This window comes from Pogona vitticeps, chromosome 4 (assembly GCF_051106095.1).
Source record: "Pogona vitticeps strain Pit_001003342236 chromosome 4, PviZW2.1, whole genome shotgun sequence".
In the NCBI taxonomy this organism is placed as follows: Eukaryota; Metazoa; Chordata; class Lepidosauria; order Squamata; family Agamidae; genus Pogona; species Pogona vitticeps.
In genome coordinates, this window is record NC_135786.1 from 98,391,575 (window position 1) to 98,419,165 (window position 27,591).

The 27,591-nt window shown below is 40.1% G+C and overlaps 1 protein-coding gene across 5 annotated transcripts in view; it reads right to left on the bottom strand.

Moving 5' to 3' along the window:
- Positions 1-27,591, bottom strand: part of COL11A1 (collagen type XI alpha 1 chain) — a 280,302-nt gene that overhangs the window by 173,824 nt on the left and 78,887 nt on the right. Inside the window, exons 6-9 of one of the 5 annotated variants that reach the window (XM_072998039.2) lie at positions 3,650-3,775; positions 3,234-3,377; positions 2,928-3,035; positions 383-637 (exon numbers count right to left, since the gene is read on the bottom strand). In XM_072998039.2, coding sequence (XP_072854140.2) covers positions 383-637; positions 2,928-3,035; positions 3,234-3,377; positions 3,650-3,775 — 633 coding nt within the window. The remainder of the gene's footprint in view (positions 1-382; positions 638-2,927; positions 3,036-3,233; positions 3,378-3,649; positions 3,776-27,591) is intronic. The other 4 variants (XM_072998040.2, XM_020788718.3, XM_072998041.2 and 1 more) reach the window with 4 other exon arrangements.

Consider the following 27,591-nt stretch of genomic DNA (forward strand, 5'->3'; position numbering starts at 1 on the left):
GGTGTTGCTCCTGAGCTATGCTGAATGGCTCCCCACCCTCGGCTTAAATCTGCGTAAGAGTACAAAATACGGTAAAAACTGTCCCCCTTGCTGAAAGCAGTTCTGACCCTCTCTCCTCACGCTGACTTGCTTTGTCTTTGTGGATTACACATGGGCCCCAATCTCAGGTTCTGACACTGAAACTCTGGGAACAGCATTCTGCTAACCCTGCAACCCTGCAGTCCTCCCTGATCCATCTCTCTGTGCTCTCTACATTTGACAGTCACAAAATGGCCTTCACGGACTCGAGTTTGTAACAAGAGACAAAAAGGGCGGGCAGGTGTATAAAAAGCTGCTAACCATCCCATACATTCAAAGAGTACTTTGGCTGTGTCCAACTTACGCTTGTTTCTGTGATATCTGTCTCTGCTGGAACACCAGGGCCAAACTCCTCATTAGTAGGAATAGTTGGTTTTTCTTCATATTCCTTATATTCATAAAAATCATATTCGCCTAAATCTCCATCTACCACAACTTCAGATTCACTGTGGTCTACTCGTCTGTTTCCATAATCTGTTTCCTCAGTTTTTTTATTCTCTGAGTTATATTCCTCGCCCGTTAGGTATTCTTCAGTAAATACTTCTTCAACAGGAATTTGCTATTCATATAAGCAGCAAAAGTTTGGGGAACAGGATGAATATGTGGATTATTGTTAGTAAAGCAATGTGAGCATTCAATAGATTTTAATATAACAACCAAGGTTCTATTGAATACCACTGGATCACAGAACCTTGCACTGTGGTTGTGTGAACAGTGATCCACTTTAAGGACATCCAGTGTCCACTTGCACAAAGGGGCTATATAAGGCTTTCTTGTGCAAGTGGCGAGAATGTCAAACTGCCCATTCTATTAGCACTTTGGCTCAATAGAATCATAGCCAAGGGTTGATGAAATAACAGCATTTCAGGCTAGTTGCTTTTGTTTCTGAAAAACTGTGCAGTCAGTGTTTCGGAAGCCCCTCCCAAGATCCCGCAATGCACAATGAAATTGACATTCTCATTAAATGTACATTTTTGTTTCATTTGCAAAAACAATCATATGGAGCCTTAGCACTATTGAAGCATCTGGAAATATTTAGTGCATGTTTTTCATCAACCTAGGTTTTCAGTCACTGAATTTTGCAGTGTATGCCACACATGGTTGCTAGCATACACATACCCATACCCACAACCATAACCTTTTATGTTTGGACTTTCATTTCTATTGTTAATAAAACTGTTAAAATAATGTATAAAATAAGTTAAATGGGTGATTACAATATAAGGTTGACAGGAAGAGAAAAAAATCAAAAAGCAAATTTAGTCTCAACTACGGAAATCCCATAGATAGCAACAGATTTATGCTGGTATTGAGAAACAAGCCCCTTTTATTCTGAATAATACATTCTAGTTGGGGCTAAGTCTAGAAGTACTGAAAAAAAATCCATCCTTCAATTTAAATATATATAGGTTTTCAGTTTTGTAAAAGCCTTAATTTTAAAGTGGTTTAAAGTTATATTTATGTAACAAAGCGCCCACATTCACATAGGTCAGATGCCAAATCCTCATGAGAAGATTTAAGCACAGAGAACTGAGGGCAGGTTTTAACAAACTTCATGATTGAAAGAAAGATCCATGTGATATAACACATGGATCTTTTAAATGCAACTTGATTCTGCTCAGTAGAGATCCAAACACAGACATCCAAATGCAAGAAATGAGATCTGTACATGAAATATGGATCTGTGTGAGATTCTTACAGTGGTTTGGGACCAAGTGCAGAGAATAGAAATGAACAGATATGTATGTGAATGCCCATCCACATTTGTGTTGCAGATCCAGATATGATACAAGCACTGAGGAAATGAGCATTCACTAGCTGGTGTAAATGAGATGCATGTTACCATGCACACTGCAATGTGGATAGGAATGTGCATCATGACTGTAGTCTTGGATTAAATGCACATTGTTCTATTAAACTTTATCTACATTGCACATTGGAATGAATGGAGTATATAATGAAAAGCAATACCAATAGGACAGGAACTACAGAGTCACATTATAAACTGGGCTAAGCACAACAATATACTTGTGCACTCAACAAAAACCTGTTTCCTTTCCTTCCTCATTTGCAGCTTTAGACGTCACTTAAGAACCACCTGAAGATTTACTTGACCTCTGTAGTTGGGTTTTGGGGTGTTCATGGGGCAGCAGTGGTAATGGGAAGCACCCTGCCCTTACATAAAATTCTGGTACTGCAGTGATTTCCAACCTTGGATAACTCAGGTATTCTTGGACTGCAACTTCCAGAAGCCTTCATCACCAGCTGTGCTGCCTGGGGTTTCAGGGAGTTGCAGTCAAAGAACACCTGGGTTAACACCAAAGTTAAGAATCACTGTGTTATTGGATGAGTGGATACCCAACACTGGGTATCATCTCCACATTTCTGCAAAAATGATTATGACCATCTTCTATCTCAAACACCATACATTAAGGGATATCAATTTGAACATGCTTTCTTCTCCTGCAATGCCTGTTGAAGATAAACTGATACTTCTTTCCATCTTCATACTGAGAAAATCTCAAATGGGTGCAAGATCCTGTGTCATAGTTGAGCTGCATTGAATTAAGACTGCCTTGAATTTGGCATGACATCCAACAACTCATGCAAGTAAAACCCTAATAAATATATGCTTGTAGTCTTTTGAAGTCCTTTCTGAAATAAGGGTTAAAGGGCAAGTTCCAAATATGGAAATGTATGGATCTCAGAAATATGACATGTTAGTTTGAACTTTAAGGTTTCTCTTAGAATAATGTGAGTTCACCTGATTATGACTTGGTAATAATTGACTAATTATTGACTAAAGTCTTTGAAATATGCTTGCCTGTATATTTTCCATTCCTCATTACCTCATTTGGTCCCGTAGTTTGACTAGGAGTTGCAGTTTGATAGCCTTCAGCAGTTCCATAGTCAGTTTCAGCCACATTATATTCATGATATTCATCAACAACATTGACCTAACATGAAAGAAAAAGTTATGGTGTTAACCACAGAGGAAACAGGTGGGCATCCAGAAGGAATCTCTATTTAATTTGGTTATAGTATTAGCCAGAGGTGTATTCATCTACTGGGGTTAGAGCTACTTATTTCTCATCATCAGAGATCTTCCAGGTTTGGTTTAGGAAAGATCTTGATCATTTTGTGGCAAATTTTACCCCTATTTTGCCTTCTTCTGCAGCTTGATAGTTTTTCTTCTTCTTGGATGTATATTTTTCAGATTTTTTGAGTATGAACTTTTGGGGATTGTTCTTTGAGCTAGTGGCCACTGTCCTCTTCTTCTTTTGTGCTTTGTTCTTTTTCTGGAAAAGGTGGTGAAAGATGGAATGGGAACACATAAATACATGAAAGGGGAACAGCAGCAAGGTACAAAGGGAAGCAGAGGAAGAAGAAGCAAATATAATAAACACTGCTGATGTCAGTCTTCCAGTCTTCTACTGCTGGGTGAAAATGAGATTTACAAACAGGAGAGGAGGGAAGAGGGAAGAGATGAAAAGCTTGATTAACATAAGACACCACATGACAAAACCAGGTGACAGGGACTTCAGACAACAAACACACCACATGCTGTTACCTCAGTCTGTGCTACAGTCTCGTCGTATAGTGGGGGTCCCTCTGTTACAGTGTCAAGGTCTTTATAATCTCTATAATCTGGATCCCCATAGTCATAGTCATATTCGATTAAATCGTCCGTTGCATACTAAATTGCAAAAGGGAAAATACCAAGCATTGCTGGGTTAGTGCAAGCAAATTATATTAGCAAAGTCATGGAAAGCTCTTTCTTAACTTTTACTTGATGAGAAGAAAAAAGTTAAGAGAAGTAAAACACCAGATTTATAGTAGTACATTTCCTTTCCCCCCCCCTTTTCCCCTCTTCATATTTACATAAAATAAACATGTGCAATGAAAAAGCATGAATGCAAAAGGTTATTTCTGAAAAATGTGGTGCCCTGAATATGGAACTTTGTGGTGTGGTTTGTCATTAGCAGACATTTTGTGTATAAGTTGTACACAGAAAACCTGTTACATAAAACTACTTATTAAAAAGTGTATTTTATGTTTCTTTAATATCATTAATTAGCTAGCAGATTCTATTAGCTGCCTGAAGGCAATATATTGTAAAAGATTTCATTTAGATCCTGTCACAAGTGTACAGATTTGCATTTTTGGACTACAGCTCCCAGCATATGATTTCCTAAGTATGCTGTGTTAGGCTGCCAACATGGATTTTGGCCAGGTTTCTTTCCTGTGGCCAGAAAACGTTTAAATTTAGCCAAATAAAGCAGTAAAGTTCTCCACACATAATAGATCCCCTGAATGTAGCATTACAAGGCAGAACTTAGACAACACTAGGGCCAAAAATGGTAGCCATATGTATTGTTATCTTCTCATCTCTCGCTCTCTATTTCCTTGATGACATTTTAAAAGACTGTCCTTGGGTTATGACACTATGATGTTGTATCTGCCCATTCATTTCAGTAGCAATCAGTGATGTGGATTGGGGTGGGGGATGTATGACATTGTGACATCATGATGTTAGGTAATAAAATGTTAAAGAAAAGGAAAGAAAATGGAAGAAGGTGAATTTTTTGAGTGGTTGCTGTGTATTTTATGTAACTGGACCTCCTGGCTAAGTTTGCTTCCTAGCGTACTTTTTTTTATTTTTTATTTTTTATTTACAAAAATAAGCATTCAAAGAGATAAATGCCAACTGTAGTTAAAAGTGTCAGTCCTGGATGTTATTGCAGTCAACTCGTATGTAAAAATAGCTTTGAGCTATGGGATGTACTCTGTGGGAAACAACAATCTAGAGGTAGATAAACACGTCAATTCACATTCTCTCGCATGCAGAAATTTTAATTTCATTTTCCCCCCATCAAATTTACAAAATGATGCAAAATTTATTATAAAAAATTCTGAACCAGACAAAATTCTTATCCATTACTATCAAAGATTGCAATGGTGTATTGTGATTTTTCTAATCAGAGAAGCAGCTACTAGAGTCTTCAGCGCTATCACATCTCATATTCCAGCCACTTATGCTGAACAGTTTAACTCAGATGAAAGGATGGGAAATGAACTCTTATTGACAAGTTTCTTTTTGCACATGCATTGATTAGTGAGCAGAAGGACTATTGATGCAACAAGTGTGCACATCTTTTTCTCTCCCATCACTGGGAAGTAACTGCAACATCAGATTATTATTTTTTTTGCCCATTGTGAATTTTACATAAATAAATGTACACAATTCAAAATGTACATCTTATAAACATATGCACAAAATCAGCTTAGTCAACAGGAACAATGCATATGAAACGAATTTATTAATAAAAATGCATATGAAAGGGCATAAATTAGGAATTTCATAACTAAAAAATAATACTGGGCATACTAAGGAGGAGAGGGGCTTATTTTTCCCATCCATGTCAGACATAATAGATCCTGGAACAATCACCCGCTGATATGGGGTGTGTGTAACTGTATATTATATTATATTATATTATATTATATTATATTTATATTATATTATATTATATTATATTATATTATATTATATTATATTATATTATATTATATTATATTATATTATACAGTGGTGCCTCGCTAGACGATGATAATCCGTTCCACTGAAATTGCTGTTTAGTGAAATCATTGTCTAGTGAAAAGCATTTCCCCATTGGAATGCAATGAAACCTGTCTAATGCGTTCCAATGGGGAAGAATCGTTGTTGTCTAGCAAAGATTGGCCATAGGAAAGCCGCTTTGCGAACCGCCAATCAGCTGTTTAAATCTCTGTCTTGAGAAGCTTAGGTCCCAAAAACACCTGTTTTGCGAGCACGGAGGAAGCTGTCAAAATCGTCATCTAGCGAAAATCGGTTTGCGAAGCAGGGACCAAACATTGTCCAGCGAAATTCACCCATAGGAATCATTGTTTTGCGAATCGCTATAGCGATCGCAAAAAGTCAATGTCTAGCGAAAAAACTGTCATGCGGGGGTAACTGTCTAGCGAGGCACCACTGTATTATATTATATTATACTATATTATACTATATTATATTATATTATACAGTGGGGTCTCTACTTAAGAACGTCCCTACTTAAGAACAATCCAACTTAAGAACAGCTCCCTTTGCTAAATTTTGCTTCTACTTGAGAACAGAAATCCAAGATAAGAACAGGAAAAAAAAAACCTTTCCTGCTCTTTTTTTAACCTTAGGTCATCTTAGGTTTAAAAAAAATTCTCCCCCTAGTGGTAGAGTACGTATTAACCAGCTTTGCATTAGTTCCTACGGGAACTAATGCTTCAATGTATGAACGCACCTCTACATAACAAAAAAAACAGCCAGAACGGATTAATTGGTTTTCAGTCCATTCCTATGGGAAATTTTGCTTCAACTTAAGAACGTTTCAACTTAAGAACACCATTCCAAAACGGATTAAGTTCTTAAGTAGAGGTTCCACTGTAGTTTCTATGGACAGAAAAGAGCAGATACGGATTAAATGGTTTTCAATGCATTCCTATGGGAAATGCAAATTCAACATAAGAACTTTTCAACTTGAGAACCACCTTCCAATACGGATTAAGTTCTTAAGTAGAGACCCCACTGTATTATATTATATTATATTATATTATATTATATTATATTATATTATATTATATTATATTATATTATATTATCATTTTAAAAATCCCACCAATTTCAGCTCTAGTCAGATCTATTTTTGACTCCACCATACCATGACAGGAAGGCAAATCTACGGTTCCCTTCTCTTGCCATAACAAAATGGCAAATTATTCTTGGAGGCATGCCATAAACTTCTGCCTAAGACATTCCTAAGACAACATTCCACTTCAGGGACTTCTAGGCTGATTTCTGAATCACACCTGCATGCAAAGGACTTGCAGTTAAGGAATCTAAGGTCAAGAATATAACATGTGTTGTTTAAACATCTCTTGCTTTTCCATGAAAATAATAAAATAAATGAAATAAAATGGAGATCACATTTTAACCATTTAGCAGTCTTACTTTACTGTGCATAATAGTTTCCCAGACAAAAATAAAATAAAACCCACTCCCCAAATTTAATTACAGTATTAAACTGCCTATTTAATAATTAAATGCAATTTAAGTAAATATCAACATGTTGAAAACTATTGTGAACCCTGGCAAACCCTGCTATACTCACAATGTAAGAATAACTTTCACTGTTTTTCAGTAACAACAGGTGTTTTATTTAAATCCATTCTGACATTCCCTGGTGACTATCTTATGAAAATGAAACAAAACTGATAACAAAATCCAATTATTCAAGAATGATGGCATACATAGTACTAAAATTAATAATAGTAATCCCTGTTTGCTTATTCATGCCTGCTGAAATGCCTTCTGGAAAGGAAAGATTATGCCCACACATTCCCATGCGTTCTAAGTATATCTGATTTTAGGAATCCACTAGAGTCCACAGTTGGTTGATGCATGTTTGGAAGATGGTTTTGGCATCATTGTTTTCCCTAGTAAACAGATACTGCACTTTAGGTTGGAAAAAAACCTGAACAGTGTCACATAAGGGTGATGGATGATTTCCTTTGGCTCAGTTTGGAATCATGTCATAGGGAGCACAATGATTACCAGAAACGTCACAACAGAAAGAGAGCATCCTAACCATAAGACCCTTTACCACCATCCCTTCCACTCCTGTTTCTTCAAAACCTCCTGGTTTAAGTATGAAGTTTTGTAACAGAACCTGAAAAATTCTATGGCTTCAAAAAACATCATATTGACATTCTTGACTTAGGAATATGAACAATTAACACAACATTATTAGTTATCAGTGAGGCAGTCTGTCTTGACATTCTGGGACAGCCAGTTTTGAATTGCTAACCAATGTGAAATTTTTCACCTCCAGTGAGAGACTTTTTCCCCCCAGATTTCTACATTTTGCACAATTTTTTATTGTAAAAGCAAAGCACACATAGCGAATGACTGATTGATCCAAAAGAAAAAAATAACCAATTGACTGCTTCTCACTTTTTAAAGTCCATGCAAAGAAGGCAATTGCTATTATAACTTTGCTCAGTTGGTAAAGTACAGTAATTGTCTTCCCAACCCACAAATAAGGATGTGAGACACAGTAATAGGTTTCAAACTGGGTCACAAATTTGTTGAACTACCCAGCTAAAAAAAATAATACTGGGGCATAGAAAGGAGGAGAGGGACTTACTTTTCCCAACCTTGTAAGACATAAGGACAGGGAATCTTTATATCTGATATGGGACTGAGACAAGGATTTTCCGTGGTGAAAGTAGCTGCACTCAACTCAAAGACTACTAGAGGCCAGTTCATGAAGTCAGAGGGCTAAACAAGATTCCTGTAAAACTGTCATTTTTCTATGGGTCTGTGGGCATTAACTGGCCAAACCCTGCCAAGGGCAACTCATACAACAACTCTGGCATCACTGAGAGTTTGGGACATAGCAGCCTGAAATCAAATGGGGAAAAGATGATGCATTTCTCTGTTCAGCAATGTTGTTTAAATGAATGGTAATGTGTGGACTCACAGGTTTCAAAGCCAAATAAAACATGCAAAGAAGACACTGCACATTACCCTGAAAGTGATTTTTTTTAAAAAAAAAAAATTCAACTTCTCTTGCTGATTCTGTGAAAGCTCTATTGACAGAGAACAAATAGGTTGTGTCTGAAAAGGAATGTAGCACCTCAGTGTCTGTCTTCTCTTGCAGGTCAGCCAAAGAGGCTCAATTGCAAGCATTCATGGGCTTCTCTGGGCAAACAAACAAGAAATGAAAGAAAATTTGTCACTGACTAAAAACTTCATTGAATTCAGTACAATCATTTTATGAGAGAAGGTAAGTGGGAAAAAAGCGTTTGTGCAGGACAGTTACAGACAGACTCTTACAATTGAGCCTGCATAGTGTGCATACTGATGCTACAGACTTTCTACTGCTATTTCCCCACTTTCTCACGTTTGTGTGTGTGTGTGTGTGTGTGTGTGTGTGTGTGTGTGTGTGTGTGTGTGTGTGTGTGTGTGTGTGTCCCCACACTCCAAGGACATATCTTTAGAATCACAGATTCATAGAATAATTGAGTTGGAAAGGGCCTATCAGGATATTTAGTCCAATCCTCTGCTCAGTGCAGGAATCCAAATCAAAGTAGATCTGACAGATGGTTGACCAGTTTTTTCTAGAATGCCTCCAGCATTGGAGAGCTCACCATCTTCTGCGGTAATTGGTTCCACTGTCATACTGCCCTGATAATTCAGAGGTTTTTTTCCTGATATTCAGTCTAAATCTGGCTTTTTGTAGTTTGAGCCCATTATTACATGTCCTGCACTCTGGGACGACTGAGAACAGATCCTGTCCCTTCTCTGCATAACCTCAAGTATTTGAAAAGTGCTAATCAGATTTCCCCTCAGTGTTCTTTTCTCAAGGCTAAACATGCCCAGTTCTTTCACTCTTTCCTCACAGGGCTTGGTTTCCCTGATCATTAGGTATCTTTTCAACACACACTCATACCCAAGAGGTGGCATTATTAAGATAAAACTTAAATTTTAGGGTTGTTATCTCTAGAGTTGCTGTATGGTAGTGACGAAAGTCTGTCAGGATGGAGCCACCTGGTTCAAATTAGCTTCCTAGCTGTGGCCAAGGGCTTGTTGCTATCTGTCTCAGCCCAATCTGTAAAATATTAATAACACTGACCTGCTTCATAAGTGTTGTTTATTAACAATGTGACCCATCAACACACACACACACACACACACACACACACACGCACGCACTCACGCACGCACGCACGCACGCACGCACACACACGAAGACAGGCTATAGCTCAGTGGGAAGACACAGTGTCACAATCCTCACGTGGCCCTAGCTTGTTTCACCAAATTAACAGCTCACACTACTTTCAGCTGCCACCAGTTGATCACATCAACATTATCTATTATTAATAATCGAGGTCCAGGCCATATGTCAGTTTAAAAGAACCAAATAGAAATTGTTTATTGTTACAGGTGTTGACAGGACAAGCAACGTTGTTAACTCTTAAACAAACATTCTCCTTTATTCTTCTCAACCACCACTTCCCCCCCCCAAATTCCAAAACCTCTCCAAACTTTCAATCTCCTCAACTCTCCATCTCACCAACTCCCTATCTAACCCCCCCTCCTGCTGCTGAGTCTCCTGACCCCTTCAGCACTCCCATTGCTCTATGCAGATATCATATGAATATTCATGACCTGGGTGGACAACACACACAGGTTTGTATGCAAGATGACTTAGTTCAACCGTTGACAGTTCCAAGTAAGTCCAGAGAGTACTGGAGTAGGCTTCTACCTGGAACCCTGGAGAATGATGGTCAGTCAGCATAGCTGAAAATGCTGAGCCAGGTGAACAGAGGGCTGGGCCTCACTATGCGACAAATCTTCCCACAGCAGCTGGTCAGGGCATTGACTCCTAACTTCAATTATAAATAAAGGAATAATGCATTCTAATTTTCAGAGGTACCTTTAGTAATAAAAGCTAATGAAAAATTATCAATTTGGTTTCATAAAATTTAGGTAAGTTTCACACTCCATAAAGCTATTACATGTCATTTCCTACTGTACCAGAGTTTTCCTGCCCCCACACCATCACTTCATTTGATACCTCTGAAGCCTTCAACAAAATCTGAATGGCACGACATCTGGTGTCTGAAGTGATGAGAATAACAAGGGGGGTTGCTCTGTCTATTCTAAACCAAAGTCCTGTATTAAATCCAACACTATTGTTTTCCCCTCCAACTGAATTTTTTGGAGGCCCTAGGCAGAAATACCAGTTTCCCCTCAATTTGGTTTGCATTTGCATTGGGGTGTCAACTAACATCCTTTACAATGATCCACTGTTACCAGGGGTTAATATCAATGATAAGAAAAATCATTTCACAGAGGACATCGCAGTGTGCTTTCTAACCCCTTAAAAGAAATACTCCAGGCATTGAATAGATGGATTTGGCAATTTCTCAGACTTGGAAATCAAGAAAGAAAAACAAAAAATCCTGGCCGTAATCATAAATAACTCCCTCAGAGACCTGTTAACTGCAATTACTGCAGTGTTCTCATCAATTCCACATCTTTAAAATAACCTTGGAGTCACTTTCCTTAATTGCCCCTCAGATCTTATAAGCTCCTATTTTAAACTTCTCTTCCCTCAAGTTAAGTTTTGCTTATAGGGATATAATAAACCTAGATATTCTCTACTCAGGTGTTTAGCTGTAATCAAGTTGTCTCTTCTTTCCAAATCCTCCCATCTGCTTTCCTTTATTCTGGCCCCTGTTCAAACAAAGTGGCAAACTTTACTCTGCCTTTTGATTAGCTACGTATGTTTAAAAAAGCCAGTTTCCTTCATCCTCAAACTATAAACACAGTAGGATGGTAGGATTAGGAATTCCAGACCTGAAAAAATTCCACATTATTTACCAGATTGCCACTTACCAACGTGTCTCAGTTAAATGCCTTATTTAAACTTGAAATTGTAAACCTACATGATGAAGAGATACAAGGTACAGTATTCATTTCCTGCCTCTTCAACTTTCTAAACTGAAATATATAGACAATCAATCCATTTTTTAAATATTATCCTGAAAATTTGGAGAGAATGACATTAGAAACATATCCCTTACACTGCACTTAATCCCTTTCTTGTGCCAACCTTTATTTATTGATTAGAATAAATGAATTTTACTTTAAATCATAGGGACCTAATGGATTTTATTATTTGAGGGATTTACACGAAGGACTTGCCCCAAGCAAAGGATGTAAATCTGTGAAAAACTGGATTTGGTGGAGGTGTTTTGGCTGCACATTGACCAGATTATACAATAAATTCCTACTCTTTAACAAAAGCAAAAAATGAAAAATATTTTAAAAAAAAAATCAACCCATGACAACATTTGAGAATCTCATTTTGCAGTCTAAAGATGACAGTGGAAGTTTCATCTTAACCATTTACAATGCACTGCTGGACATTTCCTCTGGTACTGTGTAAAAAGAAGTATGGTGAAGAAGTGCACCTTTGAGGACTTAACCTGGTTTCAGTGGTGGGTATGGAACGCCTGGATGCCCAGGTTTCAGTGGTGACCAGAAGTGTATTTGCACAGTTAAAATTAGCGTGCCAGCCTCACCTATTCCTGGAGAGGTTTGATCTGACCACGGTAACACATGCCTTCATTACACCCTAGCTGGATTACTGTAGATTACTCTACATGAGGCTGTCTATGGAAAGTTTTTGGAAATTTAAGCAGGTCCAAAACACTACATCCAGAGTGTTAACTGGGGCTAGTTACAGTAACCCCGCCTGTTACAGTAGCTCCACTGGCTGACGATCCATTTCTGGGCACAATTCAAAGTGCTGTTTTTAACCTAAAAGCTTTAAATGACTTAGGTCCAAGCTACATTATCTCAAAAAACACATGTTTCTTTATGAATCTGTCCAGGTATTAAGATCAACAGGGGAGGCCTTTCTCTCAGTCCCACCACCTTCACAGATGTATTTGGTGAGGACATGGGAAAGGGCCTTCTCTGTCGCTGCTCCCAGACTCTGGAACTCCCTCCCATGGGAAACCAAGCTAGCCCCATCTTTGCTGTTCTCTTCAGGCATGCTTTCCTTTATTGCAGTGGTTCCAAACCTTTTTGGACTCGTGGGTCCCCTTGCTCAGAAGGTCATCAGAGGCTTCTCTGCCACCAGGGGCAGGATCTTGACAGCCATCCCATCTCTCCACCACCACCACCCGTATCCCCGATGGCCCACCTCCTTCCAGGTCCTGATGTGGGAAACAGGAGGCCACCCAACAAGTGCCTCCACTGGGGAACATGGAGATGGGGAAAGAGAGGCAGGAAAATGGCTTCCACTTCCAGTTTGACATAGAACTATGAATAGCTCTTCTAAAGCCTTCATACTTCTATGTTCCCTCCCTTTTCCCCTGGCGCCTCTGGTTGGGTATGGTGGTGCACCATGGTATTGTGGTACACAGCTTGGGACCCCCTGCTTTAGTGAATGGCTGCCTGAATTAGGTTTCTCAATGGACTGTTGTGCCTTACTGTTTTGAATATGTTTTTGGTATTACTTTGCTGCTTTTTAGTGTGGTATTTCTTTGATTCTTTTCAATATTTATATACAGTATTTACTGTTTGTAGCTTTAAATATTGTATTTTAATGATGTATGCCATCTTGGGTCTTCTTTAAGGAGAAAAGTGGGGTAAAATATTTTAAATAAATTAATCAATAAATGCAAATTCCATTTCTGTGAACATACATAAATGGAACATTAAGGTGGTAACGTGCTAAATGACTCTATTAAAGAGCAACTATACGAACAAAGTTTGTGTCACATGTTGGAAGGGGATGCAAAGACCTAGGCTCCTACTGTCACATGCAATGAGCTTGCATGATCATTGCTCCCTTTTGGATGACTACATTTAAAGAAATGGAAAAGAAAACTGGGTAGTTGATACACTTGTCTCCCATGTTCAGTATTTGTTCTGCATTTACAGAGAACAGCCAAGAGCTGAATCGCAAAGGTTTGATCCCTTTTATATGCCTATTTAAAACAGTTACCATGAAAAATTGTTCAAAGCCTCTCTTTAGATAACTAGAAAGAGAGAATTTGGCACTAATGGAAAAGCTGTCAGAATGGATGCATACATTTAAAAATTAAATTACTCATGACATATTCTTTAGCATATGGTTTCATTGTATTAATCAGATAAATAACAACTATGCTTTATAGTCCCTTCGTGTTCTTTTACATTCCCTCTGTAGGGAATATAAAGCCCATGCCACTGTGTGGAATGGTGTATATAATCAATGATGATGTTTCTACAAATTTCGTTTGTGTCTACCATAGATAATTGATTCAAAATCCCTTATGAATTTTTGATACGTTTTCAGCAAATGACACCACTTTGTTCATTGTAACGAGCTACTTCCAATATATATTCCTTTTTTGCAGGATAAAATGTTAATAAAATGTTGTTTTATATATATAAGGTTTTGTATCTCTTAAGTATTTTGAACATATAGAAAGTACATAAAGTGGTCCTTTGACCATTTCAAGTTACGACCAGCTCCAGCTGCAAACTTTTGCTTCAACTTGCGGCCAGAGCTTCAAGTTACAACCAGGAAAAGGCTGGGAGGAAAGGCGGGAAATTCAAACCATTGGTGGTGAAGAGGCTGCTTCTTTGTAGCTCTTTCACCCCAATGGTTAGAGAAAGGGATGCAGCGGCTGGGGGAGGCGGGGGTGGGGGCATTACCACACCTGATGGTAGGATCCCGGTCTCGGCCTCGGCGCGGAGGGGGAGGGCCCCCCAATCCCGGCTCCAGGAGGATGGGTCCTCCCATGCCACTGCCTCCTCTTTCCTGGCGGGGCTGCGCTCAGTGCTTGGCCCCACCAGAGTGGTTGCCCTTCTCTGACAGCCTCGCTGTCAAAGCACTGCGAGAGGCTCTGCCAGGCCCAGCCAGCCGGCATGGAGGCAGTACCGATGGAAGCCGTGCAGCTGCGCGAGTGCCACTGCTGCCCAGCGGGCTCTGAGGGGGACGGAGTGTGCAGTGCTGGCGGCGCTGGCAGCATCCCATGCCAGTAGGCTGAGCCTGGCTGGGGCACTCCAGCTGCTTGCCCCGGCCTCAACCTCCGCCATGGCCAGTCGCGCCACCGCCGCCTCGGCTGCAGCCGGGGAATGAGTGCGATCAGAGGAGGCTTCGGACTGGTAAGGTAAAGTGGCGCTTTTGGGCTGGGGGGTTATGTTTTTGTGCTCTGTTGTTCTGTTTCTTTGGTGATTTTTTTGCTTTTTAAAAACTGTTCTGGGTGGCTTTTGCAGGGTGGGTTTGGGCTGGGGGGTTATGTTTCTGTGATGTGTGGTTTTGTTTTTTGGTGATTATTTTTGCAGCCCCAGCACCTCGTGACGGATATTGTTCCTTTGTTTATTTTTGGTTGGTTTGTTTTTTAAAGCCCTAGCACATTCGTGGCTTGCTTTGTTGTTTATTTTTGAGTTTTTTTTAAAGCCCCAGAGCCTTCTGATGGGGCTTTCTATGTGCTTTTTTTGGGGGGGGGTATTTTTTTAAAATTCTAGAATGCATTTCAATGGGAAATGGCGCTTCGACTTATGACCATTTAGAGTTATGCCCATCTTCTGGAACAGATTAGGGTCGTAAGTCGAGGCACCACTGTAGAAAGTTGCATTGTATTAGACCAGACAACATGTCCCTCCCACTCAACTGTCTTGAGTGACAGCAGAGATTCCAGGGTTTCAAACAGAAACCATGCCCATCTCTGTCTACCTGGCCCTGAACTATAGACTGAACACAGAATCTTCTACACGCAAAGCATATGCTGCACCACTGAGCTATGGTAGGGTACTCAGATTGGCAGTTACTCAGCACTGAGAACAGGATTGCACACAGCTTAACCATATACTATTAACAATGATAGGATCTGTGTGACAGCAAAATTAGTGACTGTTGTGGACTCTGCCAATCTTGTGGCTAATAAAATTGCTAAGGGCAGGTTAGAAAAAGTTCTTTGGAGACCACAAAACAAACAGAAACACTGAATGAATCAAAAATTGGTGCCAAGTATGCTAGGATTTTTTTTTTTTTAAAGGGCACACAGTGAGTAAATTGATATTTATGCTAAGCAGTGCCAGGGGCACAGTTTGAAAAACTAGTCATTCATGAATAAGAAACACCAAAGGCACATATAAAAAGTAAAGGTATTTAGAGGGTTGAATTGCATCATACACGATTAACTGGAAAATATTTTAGGATGTTGCCCCTGACATTTGAACAAAATGTAAAGTCACTTTTAATAAACAAGCAAACAAACAAACAAACAAACAAACTGCATTTCAATTGTGCATTGTACTCACAGGAAAAATACATGATCCTTTGCAATGCAGCTGCAACTTTTCTTCTGTATTATATTACCATAAATACATGGGGAAGTTAACAAAGCATGAATTTTGGATACTGATGCAGTACAACATCAAAGTATGCAGCTAACCCACCACAGTTTAAAGCAATAGTTCCAAATATTTGGTCCCCATATGTTCTGGGACCAAAACTCCCAGAAGTCTTCATTACTAGCTGTGCTGGCAAGGATTTATGGGAGTTGTAGTCCAAGAACATCTGGAGACTCAAGGTTGGAACCACTGGTATAAATGATATCCAATTTAGCCCAATGGCTAATGGGTTTAGACAGGGCTTCAAACAGACCTTGGAAATAATTTGTTAGTTAGTCAAATTTCCTCTCCCCCCCCCCCCCCAGAATGTGTTATTTTACTTCTTTACATGCTAAAAAAATTTTTTTTTTAGTATTTTCTCTTATTACTCTCATCTGTTCTGGTCATTTTCAGCAGTTCTAAGGGATATTAAGGAAGTTTAGCCATTTAATGACTTAACAAATTGATTCAAAAATTAATCAATAATTTAACTTCCTTGATAGTTCAAGGTTAATTACTTTGATCTTCTATGCAATTAAATATTGATACTAATATTAATGTTTCCAAGCTTTGATTCAAAATAGGTAGGTTTTGGAATTACCAAGCATCATTTGGCAGATCCTGGTTGCTCTGTGGCCCAGATTTCATTTGTATGATATTATAATGGGAACGTGGTGGCCCTGCAGGCTAAACCGCAGAAGCCTGTGCTGCAGGGTCAGAAGACCAGCAGTCGTAAGATCGAATCCACACGACAGAGCGAGCTCCCGTCACTTGTCCCAGCTCCCGCCAACCTAGCGGTTCGAAAGCATGCAAATGCAAGTAGATAAATAGGGACCACCTCGGTGGGAAGGTAACAGTGTTCCGTGTCTAAGTCGCACTGGCCATGTGACCACAGAAGATTGTCTTCGGACAAACGCTGGCTCTATGGCTTGGAAACGGGGATGAGCACCATCCCCTAGAGTCGAACACGACTGGACAAAAATTGTCAAGGGGAACATTTACCTTTACCTTATAATGGGAATGGAGGCCACTCAACATGTGTTACTGCACAGTTTCATGCTATACTTCCCTACACCAGTTATTACTACAAAAAAGGTGTGAATAGTGTGGGCTAACCCTTCCCCCAAAAGTCCACATAGTGTATGTTTATGAATAGATCAAAGCAATCTGCACAGCTTCATAAACCACAATCATCAAAGTAGCCATTAAACATTTAATCCGGAGTGTAGGTTGTTCTCTCTTCCCTTGAAGAGCCCAAATATACATTCTAGGAACATCCTGAGGCTTCAGCCTTTCTGAAGCTGCAAGGGTATGTATTAATTCCTTGCAAAAGAGACATAGAGGCATCTCATCTAAGAGGAGATTATAGCAATAATGCATATTTTAAAAGAAGCCTGACATCAAGCTGCTCTATTAAATCAGGAGATGACAGATCATCGGCCATTTTTAAGACATATTATCTTTGAATTACTATCAACATTGATAACCAGCGGAGCCATTTTCTTTCCTGGCCAAACCAAAAGTGTATTTGGAAAAGCCCAGGGTGCTATCATTCAAGTGGCCATCTACCCAGAGAAGAATGCTTAGCAAGTTGTTTGGGGGTAACTTTTCAGAATGCTTACATTCAATGAAAAACACACATATAGATGGAGAAATCTCTGCCTCTGCCATCCCTTGGTTTCTTTATTGAAAAGAGAGAGAGAGAAGCAGCCAGTTTATGCTGGGATTTCTGAACTTTGGTAATGATTCTACTCTAGGGATTACCTTGGAATCTGTCCTGACTAGCTCCTGTTCCCTTAACCATGCCTTCCCATCATGTATGTCTCAAAATAAATAAGCTGTTTTTTTAAAAAATTTTTTTTAAGTAAAGTCACTGCGCTCTAGTGGTCTTGTCTCCAAAGGGAAGGGAATTGGCCCCATGAAAGCAGTCCCATTGTTTAGGGAAGGACAGAGAAACAGCAGGGGCACATTCCAAAGATCAAGTCGTCCTCTGTTTGATCACAGTTTTCAGAAATCTTCCCAAAATGTCTCATGCATATTCTGAGGCCTAACAGTTGCAGTTGTAGATGTTTCTCTGTATTTTACCACTGTAGGACTACTGGTGAGGGCTCACGTGATGGCATTCTCTGCATTAAAATAATAATAGTAACATAGCATGAATACAGTCTTGCACATAAAATTAAGATGTCTGAACTGATGCCCATGTTCATGGAAGGGTGAAAAGGAACTGATTGTTTGCATTATTGATCAATCTGATTTATATGTTAAGGCCTCCCCTTGTGGGTGTAGATCAATTTACAGTCGTGCTTTTCCCTTAAAGGTTAATTAACATATTAACGAACATTACAGATGTACTGTTTACTCCTAAACTGAGCATGAAATCATGCATGATGACCTGTACAAAAAAATTCACTTGCAATTCATTTTTACGGCTGTGCAGAAGTGGGAGAAAAGGATAAAAGACTTCCCGTCCTCACTTCCTCCAGCTGAAGACAGCAATCACTGCAGACACAGTTAGATTGTTCAAAACCAGGGAAAAATATTTTCCAGTCCTATCTGTCTTAGTGAAGTCAGTTTGATTGTAGGGCATCCAGCTGCTCAATGGCGGGGGGGGGGGGGGGGGGCAAGGTTGGAACCTCAGGGTTGGCCTAAGACATTCTGGTAACAAACTGAGATTCTGTCCTCCATTTTATGGACAGAAATAAAATGGATTTCACACTATCTCCAATAAAGTAGAAATATCACACTTATTCTGAACTGAGCCAAAGAACATCCACACATTTTAATTGTCTTTAAAGGAAGCCAACTGCACTGAAGTTAAGAACCAGTCAGAGTGGATTGGGACCAGAGACGAAAAATGTACAGAATCCATGTTAACAGAAAACTTGGTTTGCAACCATAAAATGACATAGAGATATTTGTATTATATTTCACAGGCCAATAATTCATGCCCTAGCAAATCAGCACAGCTTCTTTCCTAAGAAAAATGGATATTTCTCCTCCCAAACCCTAAAGGAGAATTTAGCATCATTTATAAAAGAATCTAATCAGAAAAATATCTAATTCATTTTGGAAAATCCAGACAATTATAATGCACATACGAAATGTTCCTCTTTAGGGTGCAGCAACATTAGCAGCAGCAGCAGCGAGCAAGCTATCGTGGGCTGCTTTGGTGCAGTTGGGCTTAATTGATCTAATCAAACCCAATGGTTCACACAGAAATTGCTCCTGCAATATCGTGAAGTGGCTTAATAAGCTAGCCACTTCAAGATATTAGCAAATTAATAACTTCCTCTGCTCCTCAGCAGAGGGACAGGGGCAGTGAGGGAAATGGTTTCTACTGTGTAGGGACTGTGCTGCACCAGTTCTTAATTTTTCTTCTTCTTTGCCTTCTCTTAAAGGGTCAGTTGAGAAACTGCCTGAAGTAGAAGCCACCACTATGGATTCAACTTACATTGGCTGCCCGTTTGGTTCTGCATTGATTTCAAAGTTTTAACACCTACGTATAAAGCCCTAAACGGTTTAGGGCCTCAATACCTGATGGAACACCTCCTACCACCCAAATCTACTCCTATCACTCGATCAATCAGGAGGTGAGGCTGAGGAGCCTAATGCTGAGGGAGGCCTGGAAGGAAAAAACAAGAAACCGGGCCTTCTCGGCAGTGGCTCCTCGCCTTTGGAATAGCCTCCCTCCTGAGATTCATATGGCCCCTTCACTGGGCATTTTCAAAGGCCAACTGAAAACCTGGCTATTTCGGCAAGCCTTCCCTCCAGCCACCTCTTGATTTATTTTGTTCTTTCATCTTGAGTCCTTGTCTATTGATGTATTATTTGTTTTATATTTTAAATGGTGTATTTTATATGTTGTTAGCCGCCCAGAGTAGTCAGTTGACTAAATGGGCGGGGTACAAATTCATTCAATAAACAAACAAACAAACTGTGGGCACTTCCTCGGCTGGCTGGAAAAGAAAATATTTTTAAATAATGGATGCAGTGCATCAGTGACAGTTTACTATACAGCCCCCCCAAAATTCATTTTCTCCTTCCCCTCTGCCAAGAAATAGATTAATTTACTAATATCCAGAAGTGGTTTGCTTATTAAGCCATTTCATGATATTAACAAATTCAAACCAGGAGGCTTGCTTCAGATCAGTCCCAGCAATCATATGTGCTGGAACTGATCTTAACCAGAGCAATCCTACCCATATCAAAAACGTAGAAGGCCCTGATAGAGGCTCAGAAAGGCATGGATAGGACTATTTGGGAGATGGGCTGGTTCGCTCCAAGAAAGACACCATTTGATTAAAGAGTGAATCTGAAAGGGATTTTCTGTAATTTCTCTACAACTGAGCTATGGCCGCTTTCAAATGTAGAAGTTGTGTTGGGCAAACTAATCTCATGAAAATTGTGATCAAATGTGGCACTCCCCTAATTTTCTCTTTGATTCCTTAAGCATCATATGATTTTATGGGGAAAACTGATAATTACTGGCAAGTCCACTTGGTGTTCTCTAGGCCATTCTATACTATGATAGTATTGTAACTGTGCTCTAGGTCCTAGTCATGGTGCAGAAACATGCCACCGCAGGAACTAAAATCCTAATTACTGGTGGTGTGCATCAGAAATAGTGGAAGCCCATGGAAACCTCAGGACCTGTGGTTCAGTATTTTTTTTAAAAAAAAAGTAAAAAAGTGGCTTTTGTTCTTCCTTTTGGACCATCTTTTGCCAAGAACTCAACCTTTCTACCCAATAAATTATGCAAAATGAAACAGTATTGAAGAGAATCCCACTAATGATGTAGCAACATCATTGTTCATTATCAGTGCCCAGATTCAAACTGATCAACGAAAGCCCAGAATGCTCCCATCATGACATTAAATCCAGAAAAGGAAACATAATATTGTGCCTTCAGTGTGCCTACTGAAAATAAAGTAGACGGCAGAAAAGTATCCAGGCTCCAGCTGCAGAAACAATTTGCATAATTCTCCTCCCATGCAATTTTTTCTTTGTAATATGACATCAGCAGTATAGAAACGCCCGTCCTCTCCTGACACTTATTTAGAATGTCTGAAGTTACCATATACCTATGTGAACATATTAAAGGTCTGTTTGTAATTATTATTGCACATGGATGGGTGTTTTGATACTAAGCTCAGGGATGAACAAAACCTGGCATTTCTTGGTGTGACACAATCTTTCCATTGTGACCTCATTCTTCCTCTACCAGAGAAAGGAGCTCATTTGTATTACACAGGCTGATCACCATGGCAGATCCAGTGAAAGAGACTGCTTTCTACATTAGATACATTTCAGGAAGATCACTTCATCAAAGCAAAGGGAAGAAGATATTCACTGTTTCTTGGAGGGGGCAAGGGCAGGTTTCCTTTGGATGCTGTTTGTTTTCTAAGTAACACAAGAGAAAAACTATTCTAGATTTTTGAAACAACTTTGCTTTTGAAATAGGAGTTCCTGGGGAATGAATGTATCAGCACCTTGCCTGAAATATGAGGATTTAATAGAGGGTTCTGTGCCAGTTGCAGTCGTTGGACCGTCTTCAAAGGCTGCCCCACGTATAGTGCATTGCAGTAGTCCAGTCTGGTTGTTACCAGTGCATGTGTGACTGTTGCCAAGCTCCACTCATCCAGATAAGGGCAAAGTTGATGTATTCTCCACAGCTGTAAGAAGGCACCCCTGGACACCAAGTCTACCTGGGCTTCCAAGGTCAGACCCGGGTCAAGGAGCACCCTCAAGCTGTGGACCCTGTCCTTTAGGGGGAGAGTAACCCCATCTAAGGCAGGGAAATGGCCCTTTAACCTATCTGGTGGAGCACCTACTAGCAGCACTTCTGACTTGTCTGGATTGAGCCTCAGTTTATTGACCCTCATCCAGTCCATTATCGGGTCCAGGCACGAGTTCAGAACAGCAACTACCACACCTGGATTGGTAGAGAATGAGAGGCAGAGCTGGGTGTCATCAGCATATTGCTGACTCCTCAGCCCAAACTTCCTAACGACCTCCCCCAGCAGTTTCATGTAGCTATTGAATAGCATGAGGACAGTACAGAACCCCAAGGAACCCCATGATGCAACTGCCATGGATCAGAGCTGTTGTCCCCCAGCACCACCTTCTGGACTTGATCAGCCAGGTAGGAGTGGAACCATCGTAAAATGGTGCCTCCCATTCCCATCCTGCCAATCTATCCAGAAGGACCCCACGGTCGATGGTGCCGAATGCCGCTGAGAGGTCCAGGAGAATCAACAGGGATGCATTCCCCCTCTCTTTCTCCTGGCAAAGGGCGACCAAGGCAGTCTCCATCCCATAACCCAGCCTGAAACCCGATTGAAATGGATCTAGATAATCCGTTTCATCCAGGAGAGCCTGGAGCTGCTCAGCCACAGTATGTGGTATTTGAGGAAAAAAACCAAGGAGTACCATCATCTTTCCACAGGGAAATATGGATTTATAATACCCTTAATATGCTAATTAAACAGTAAGTTTTGAGTAACTTATGTTACCTCTTGCATTGACATATTCAATAAATAAATAAATAAATATACATAAATAAATACGACAGATGCTCCAGAATTCCAGAAATATTTTAAATGTAGCAATGAAATTGAATTTCTGACTGCATTTAAACGGACCTCCCCCTGCAACCTGATTCAGATGTTAATAAAGAAAGTCATATAGCATGTTAGGTCTTACAAGATGAAACATTACAAAGAAGACTGTCATGGATACAATATATTAAAGTTCAATTGGATCAGAAATGACAGATTTCCTTTTACTTGGCATAACATTTATGTTGCCACAGTCTGTAGGGGCAGGCACAAGCCTCACGACATAGTGGTTAAACTGCAGTATTTCCTTTAAGTTCATGACCTGAGTTCAATTCCAATGGATTCAGTAGCCAGCTCAAGGTTGACTCAGCCTTCCATCCTTCTGAGGCTGTTAAACTGAGTATCCAGCTCAGGGGCCACCCAGTATTTAAGCACTATGGGCCAGTATATAAGCAGCACACTTTGCTTTACATGGGATTGAGACTAAATTCTGCAGCCCAGAATTCTCAAAAGTTGCTGGAGGTTTTCACTGCACACTATTGAACTTGCCATTGCCATTCTGCAACAAAAAGATGCATTACGTTTTAGGAGCGAAGTGCACAGGGAGCCTCCACCTTGTTTTGAAGGACAACTGTACTTCCTGAAAAGTTTCAGAAATGTGACTGTGCTGCAAAACAAGATAAGTATTTTGCCATGTACATACCTTTTCCTTAAATTGTTCATAGGTTTCCTGATGTCACTGTCACCAAAATTCAGCAACATGGCAATACTTCTGTGAATCGGTAGCAAGATCCACAAAATTGGGCAAAGAATCACATGACAGCCTGAAGGCCACATATTATTTACTGCTGCTTTTAATTCCACAAGATATTTCAAACTCAACAGTTTCCAGAAGACGTCTCCCTTTCTCAGCAAACTGTAACAGTGTTACCTTGTGTAGCATCAGGAAGAGAAATCCTTTAAAAGTTAAATAATTCAAAGCAAAAATGCATTGATGAGATCAATTCCCAAAGACTATACAAAAAAAAAAAATCAGTGGTTACTGGAATATTTATTACTTTCAATATTCTAATTTCCCTCGGGAAGCACACTGAAATGTGTTCTTAAATGAGATGTTTATTATCACTGCAGATTTCAGCCCTGCAGGTACTTCTAAATACTATGGACCTGACACAAGAATGGTACCTTGAAGGATGCTGACAAACTAGAAATAAATTCAGCGGGGCAACAAGAATGATCAGAGGTCTGGAAACCAAGCCTTATGAGGAAAGACTGAAAGAATTGGGCATGTTTAGCCTTCAGAAAAGAAGGCAGAGGGGTGATATGATAACACTTTTGAAATACTTGAAAAGCTGTCATACAGAGGAGGGGCAGGATCTGTTTTCAGTCATCCCTAAGTGCAGGACACATAACAATGGGCTCAAGTTACAGGAAGCCAGATTTTGATTAAATATCATGAAAATCTTCCTAACTGTTAGAGCAGTAAGACAGTGGAACCAATTACTTCGAGAAGTGGTGAGTGCTTCGACACTGGAGGCATTCAAGAGAAATGCACACAACCATCTGACAGATATCTTTTGATTTGTATTTCTGCATTGAACAGGGGGGTGGACCTGATAGCCTTATAGGCCCCTTCCAGCCTCATGATTCTATGCTTCTATGATTCTGTACCTTGTTCGCTTGGCGTCTCTAAGGAATTACAAATCCAGCAAGTTAGGACGGTCTTAGAGAAAAGGAGAACTAAATTAGCATTGCAAAATACGGTGTGCAGAGGTCCTCAAAAGAACAGGGCTAAGTTTCATTTGGATCTTCCCTTCCAAAAAAGCATTCCATTTAAAGGCTGCCCCCCCTTTATTTCTTCCACCTAATCCTTGCAGTTGGGGCAAGGCCAAAACAAATGAGGCAGAGCTGCCATTTGGGAGCAATTTCTACATCTCCAGTCAGGCTGTGAGATTTATGAGGCTCTGGGATACTGATCCATGAAACAAACTGAAGGGCCTTTACTATGAGACTTTTTTGAACCCGACTGGATTGCTCACTAGAATATATATATATATATACAGGGAACAATTCAGCTTTGAGAAGGCCAAGGCGTACATGACTAAATAGGTCTTTTTTTTCCATCTCTGACTTCTGAGATGTGGCTAAGCTAATGTGATTTGTCTGGACACAGTTCAGTGCATTTTAGTTTATAGCACAGAGAGAACACTTACAAAAGCTGACACTCAGATTTTGCAAAACTCTCTGAGGGAGAGACTCAGCTTTTCATACTCATTCATAAAGCTTGTTGTCGAGCTTGCTGTCATTGCGGCTTGTGTAGCATGAAGCATCCTTTAATGTGACCTTCCATGCCATAGCCCAGATACAGAGAGCTTGAACTGGACTGAAGGGAAACAAAAACCTATACTGTAGTGCTGAGGTAATTTATTGAGCAAAGAGGAGCTGAAAGCCTGGCGAACACAGTGGCTTCATAACGTCTGCTAAGCACAAACAGTGGCATACTTGGCATTCAGTATTTGCTGAAGCCTAAGCATACACTTCTTAACAGTGCATCAGCTTAGGTCCCTGTCCCAAACACTGGTGCTTTAAAAACATACAAGCAGCCACACTGAAAGAGATCAAAACAATATCTGGCCAGTGTTCCAATCCCACTTGCCAATCAGATCTTCAGCTTAGAATGTCTACAAGAAGATAAGAATGGAACAGCACCTCTGCCACTGGCAATACAAAATAATGCTCCTTCTGATACTGGAGGTTACATATATCCGTTATGATGGCAACCACTGACAGACTCATCACCTGTGAAGATCTCTTGTCTATTTTTAAAGTATCATAGAATCATAGAATTGTTGTAGGATTGGAAAGGACCTTGCAGGTCTTCTAGTCCAACCCCCTGCCCAAGGCAAGAGACCTCAAGTAACCCAAGTTGATGGTTATCACTCCATTTTCTAGAAGCAATTTCATGACTCCAGCTATCAGCCATGTAAACCAGTACTGTTTTTTATTTGCCTTAAGTAAATCTCCCATCATCCAACATCAGTGGACAATCCCAAGTTCTTATACCATGAGGGAGAGAGAACATCTTCATTGCTATTTTCTCGGTATAATGTATATTTGTACAGTATATATCTCTATCATCTCCCACATTGCAAGCCCATTTCTAAAGCTGAGCAATCCAAAACAAGAGCCAAAATGAAGTCAAGTCCTATGCAAGAGAATGGAAATGTCTTTTTCTCACAACTGAAAACAGAAGGTGCATAATATATCTAATGTATATCTTATTATGAGATATCACTTTTCTAACTATTGTATTCATCTGAAAAAAATGGTGGTGCCCTAGCAATTTTTTAACGTTTTAAGGAACCACAAACGCTGTAATGGGACAACAACTAAAGCAGGGGTGTCCAACCTTTCACCTTCCCTGGGCCACATTAGAAGATGGTTTGGGCCACACATAAATTTGGTTTGGGCCCTAGCCGTCTTCCGCAGCCCCGCTCCAAGCGCGCTTACTGACAGCAAAGGCTGCCAGCTTCAACTCCGGTGGCTTTATGGGGCTGGGAGGGGGTCCACCTATTGACGGAGATGGCATAATGCAGTCACACAGCTCCCCTCCCCTCCCGCTCCTTCTTTCCCTCTCCCCCCTTACCGTTGTGACGTGCCCCAGCCGCATTTCGGCCACAAGCGCCGGCAGTGTAACTTGAAACTTTGGAATTTCTTTAAAAATAAAAAATTGCACTGGGCCACATTATGAGCTGACCCGGGCTGCATGTGGCCCTCTGGCTGCAGTTTGGACAAGCCTGAACTAAAGCAATGTCTCTGTTCGCACCATTCTATGAGTTAAGAAGGCCACGTTTCAAGAGGATCAGAAACCAAAAACTGCAGGATTTAGCCCAGATAGCTATGCATAAGGTCTGTGTAGCACCCCACTGCTTGAAATTGCATGTGGAGATAGCAAAGTGGCTTATTTTGTTTAAAGAAGCAAGAAATGACCCATGCACACTGTGGGAAAGTCCATGCATTTTTGACTGACACATTCACTGTCTCAAAATCCAGACATTAAGCACTGGGTTGGGGAAGGAATTTATAAAATTTGGTAGGCTGACTTAGTAGAAATCAACTTGCCAAGGAAGGACAATACTGTATGTCAGTGAGAGGTGAGATCCTGTTCTTGCATACGTCCTCGGGGCTCTCCCTTATGCTATATGAGACAATGCTGTTGAACTGAGCAGTGCCAGGACTCAGTCACCACCTCTGATAAAGCAACCTCTCCTCTAACATGTGGCTTTTGGCTGCAATTAGGAAGGACATAAGGCCAGGCAGATTTTCTCACTGCCTTTGGCTGAGGCCCTGAGAAGAACAGGAAGCAACAGTCTCTCCATTCCAATGCCATGAGGAAAAAGACAACTATCCATCTGGCTAAAGCTATGTGAAATCAATGTTTGTACATAAAAAAATCACAAAAAATAGCCAACTAATCCATCTAGAAATATTTTGAGCAATTTATCAGCTCCATCTTAGTTTGGAGTTATAGTGGGAGACTGAGAGAGGGGGGGTATAAATTGGATCGTTGCAAATGAGGACAAAAATACCACAAAAAGAGACAGTATGTTTTCTGGTGGTATCAGTTCATCAATTGTTATGCAAATTCTGTACCTTGAAGTAAAATTATATCTTGCACAAATTACATAATTTATACCATTTGTGCCGGTTACTCAAAATTATAATTGAAATTGCTACAAAATTAGAAGCAAACTCAAAATTACAAACTGCTGCTATACTGAGTGACTGCAAAACTAGTACCTTTTCCCTTTGAAGAGAAAAAAAATACACAGAAACAGGGAGCACCAAATGACTGGGTGAGTGTTTTAAATCATGCAAATAATCCAAAAAGGTCCATATATTAAAAAAAAAAAAGCAGCCATCATCAGCAGCATAGAGGTACTGATTCTGACTGATTTTGATACCCTTCTCGTA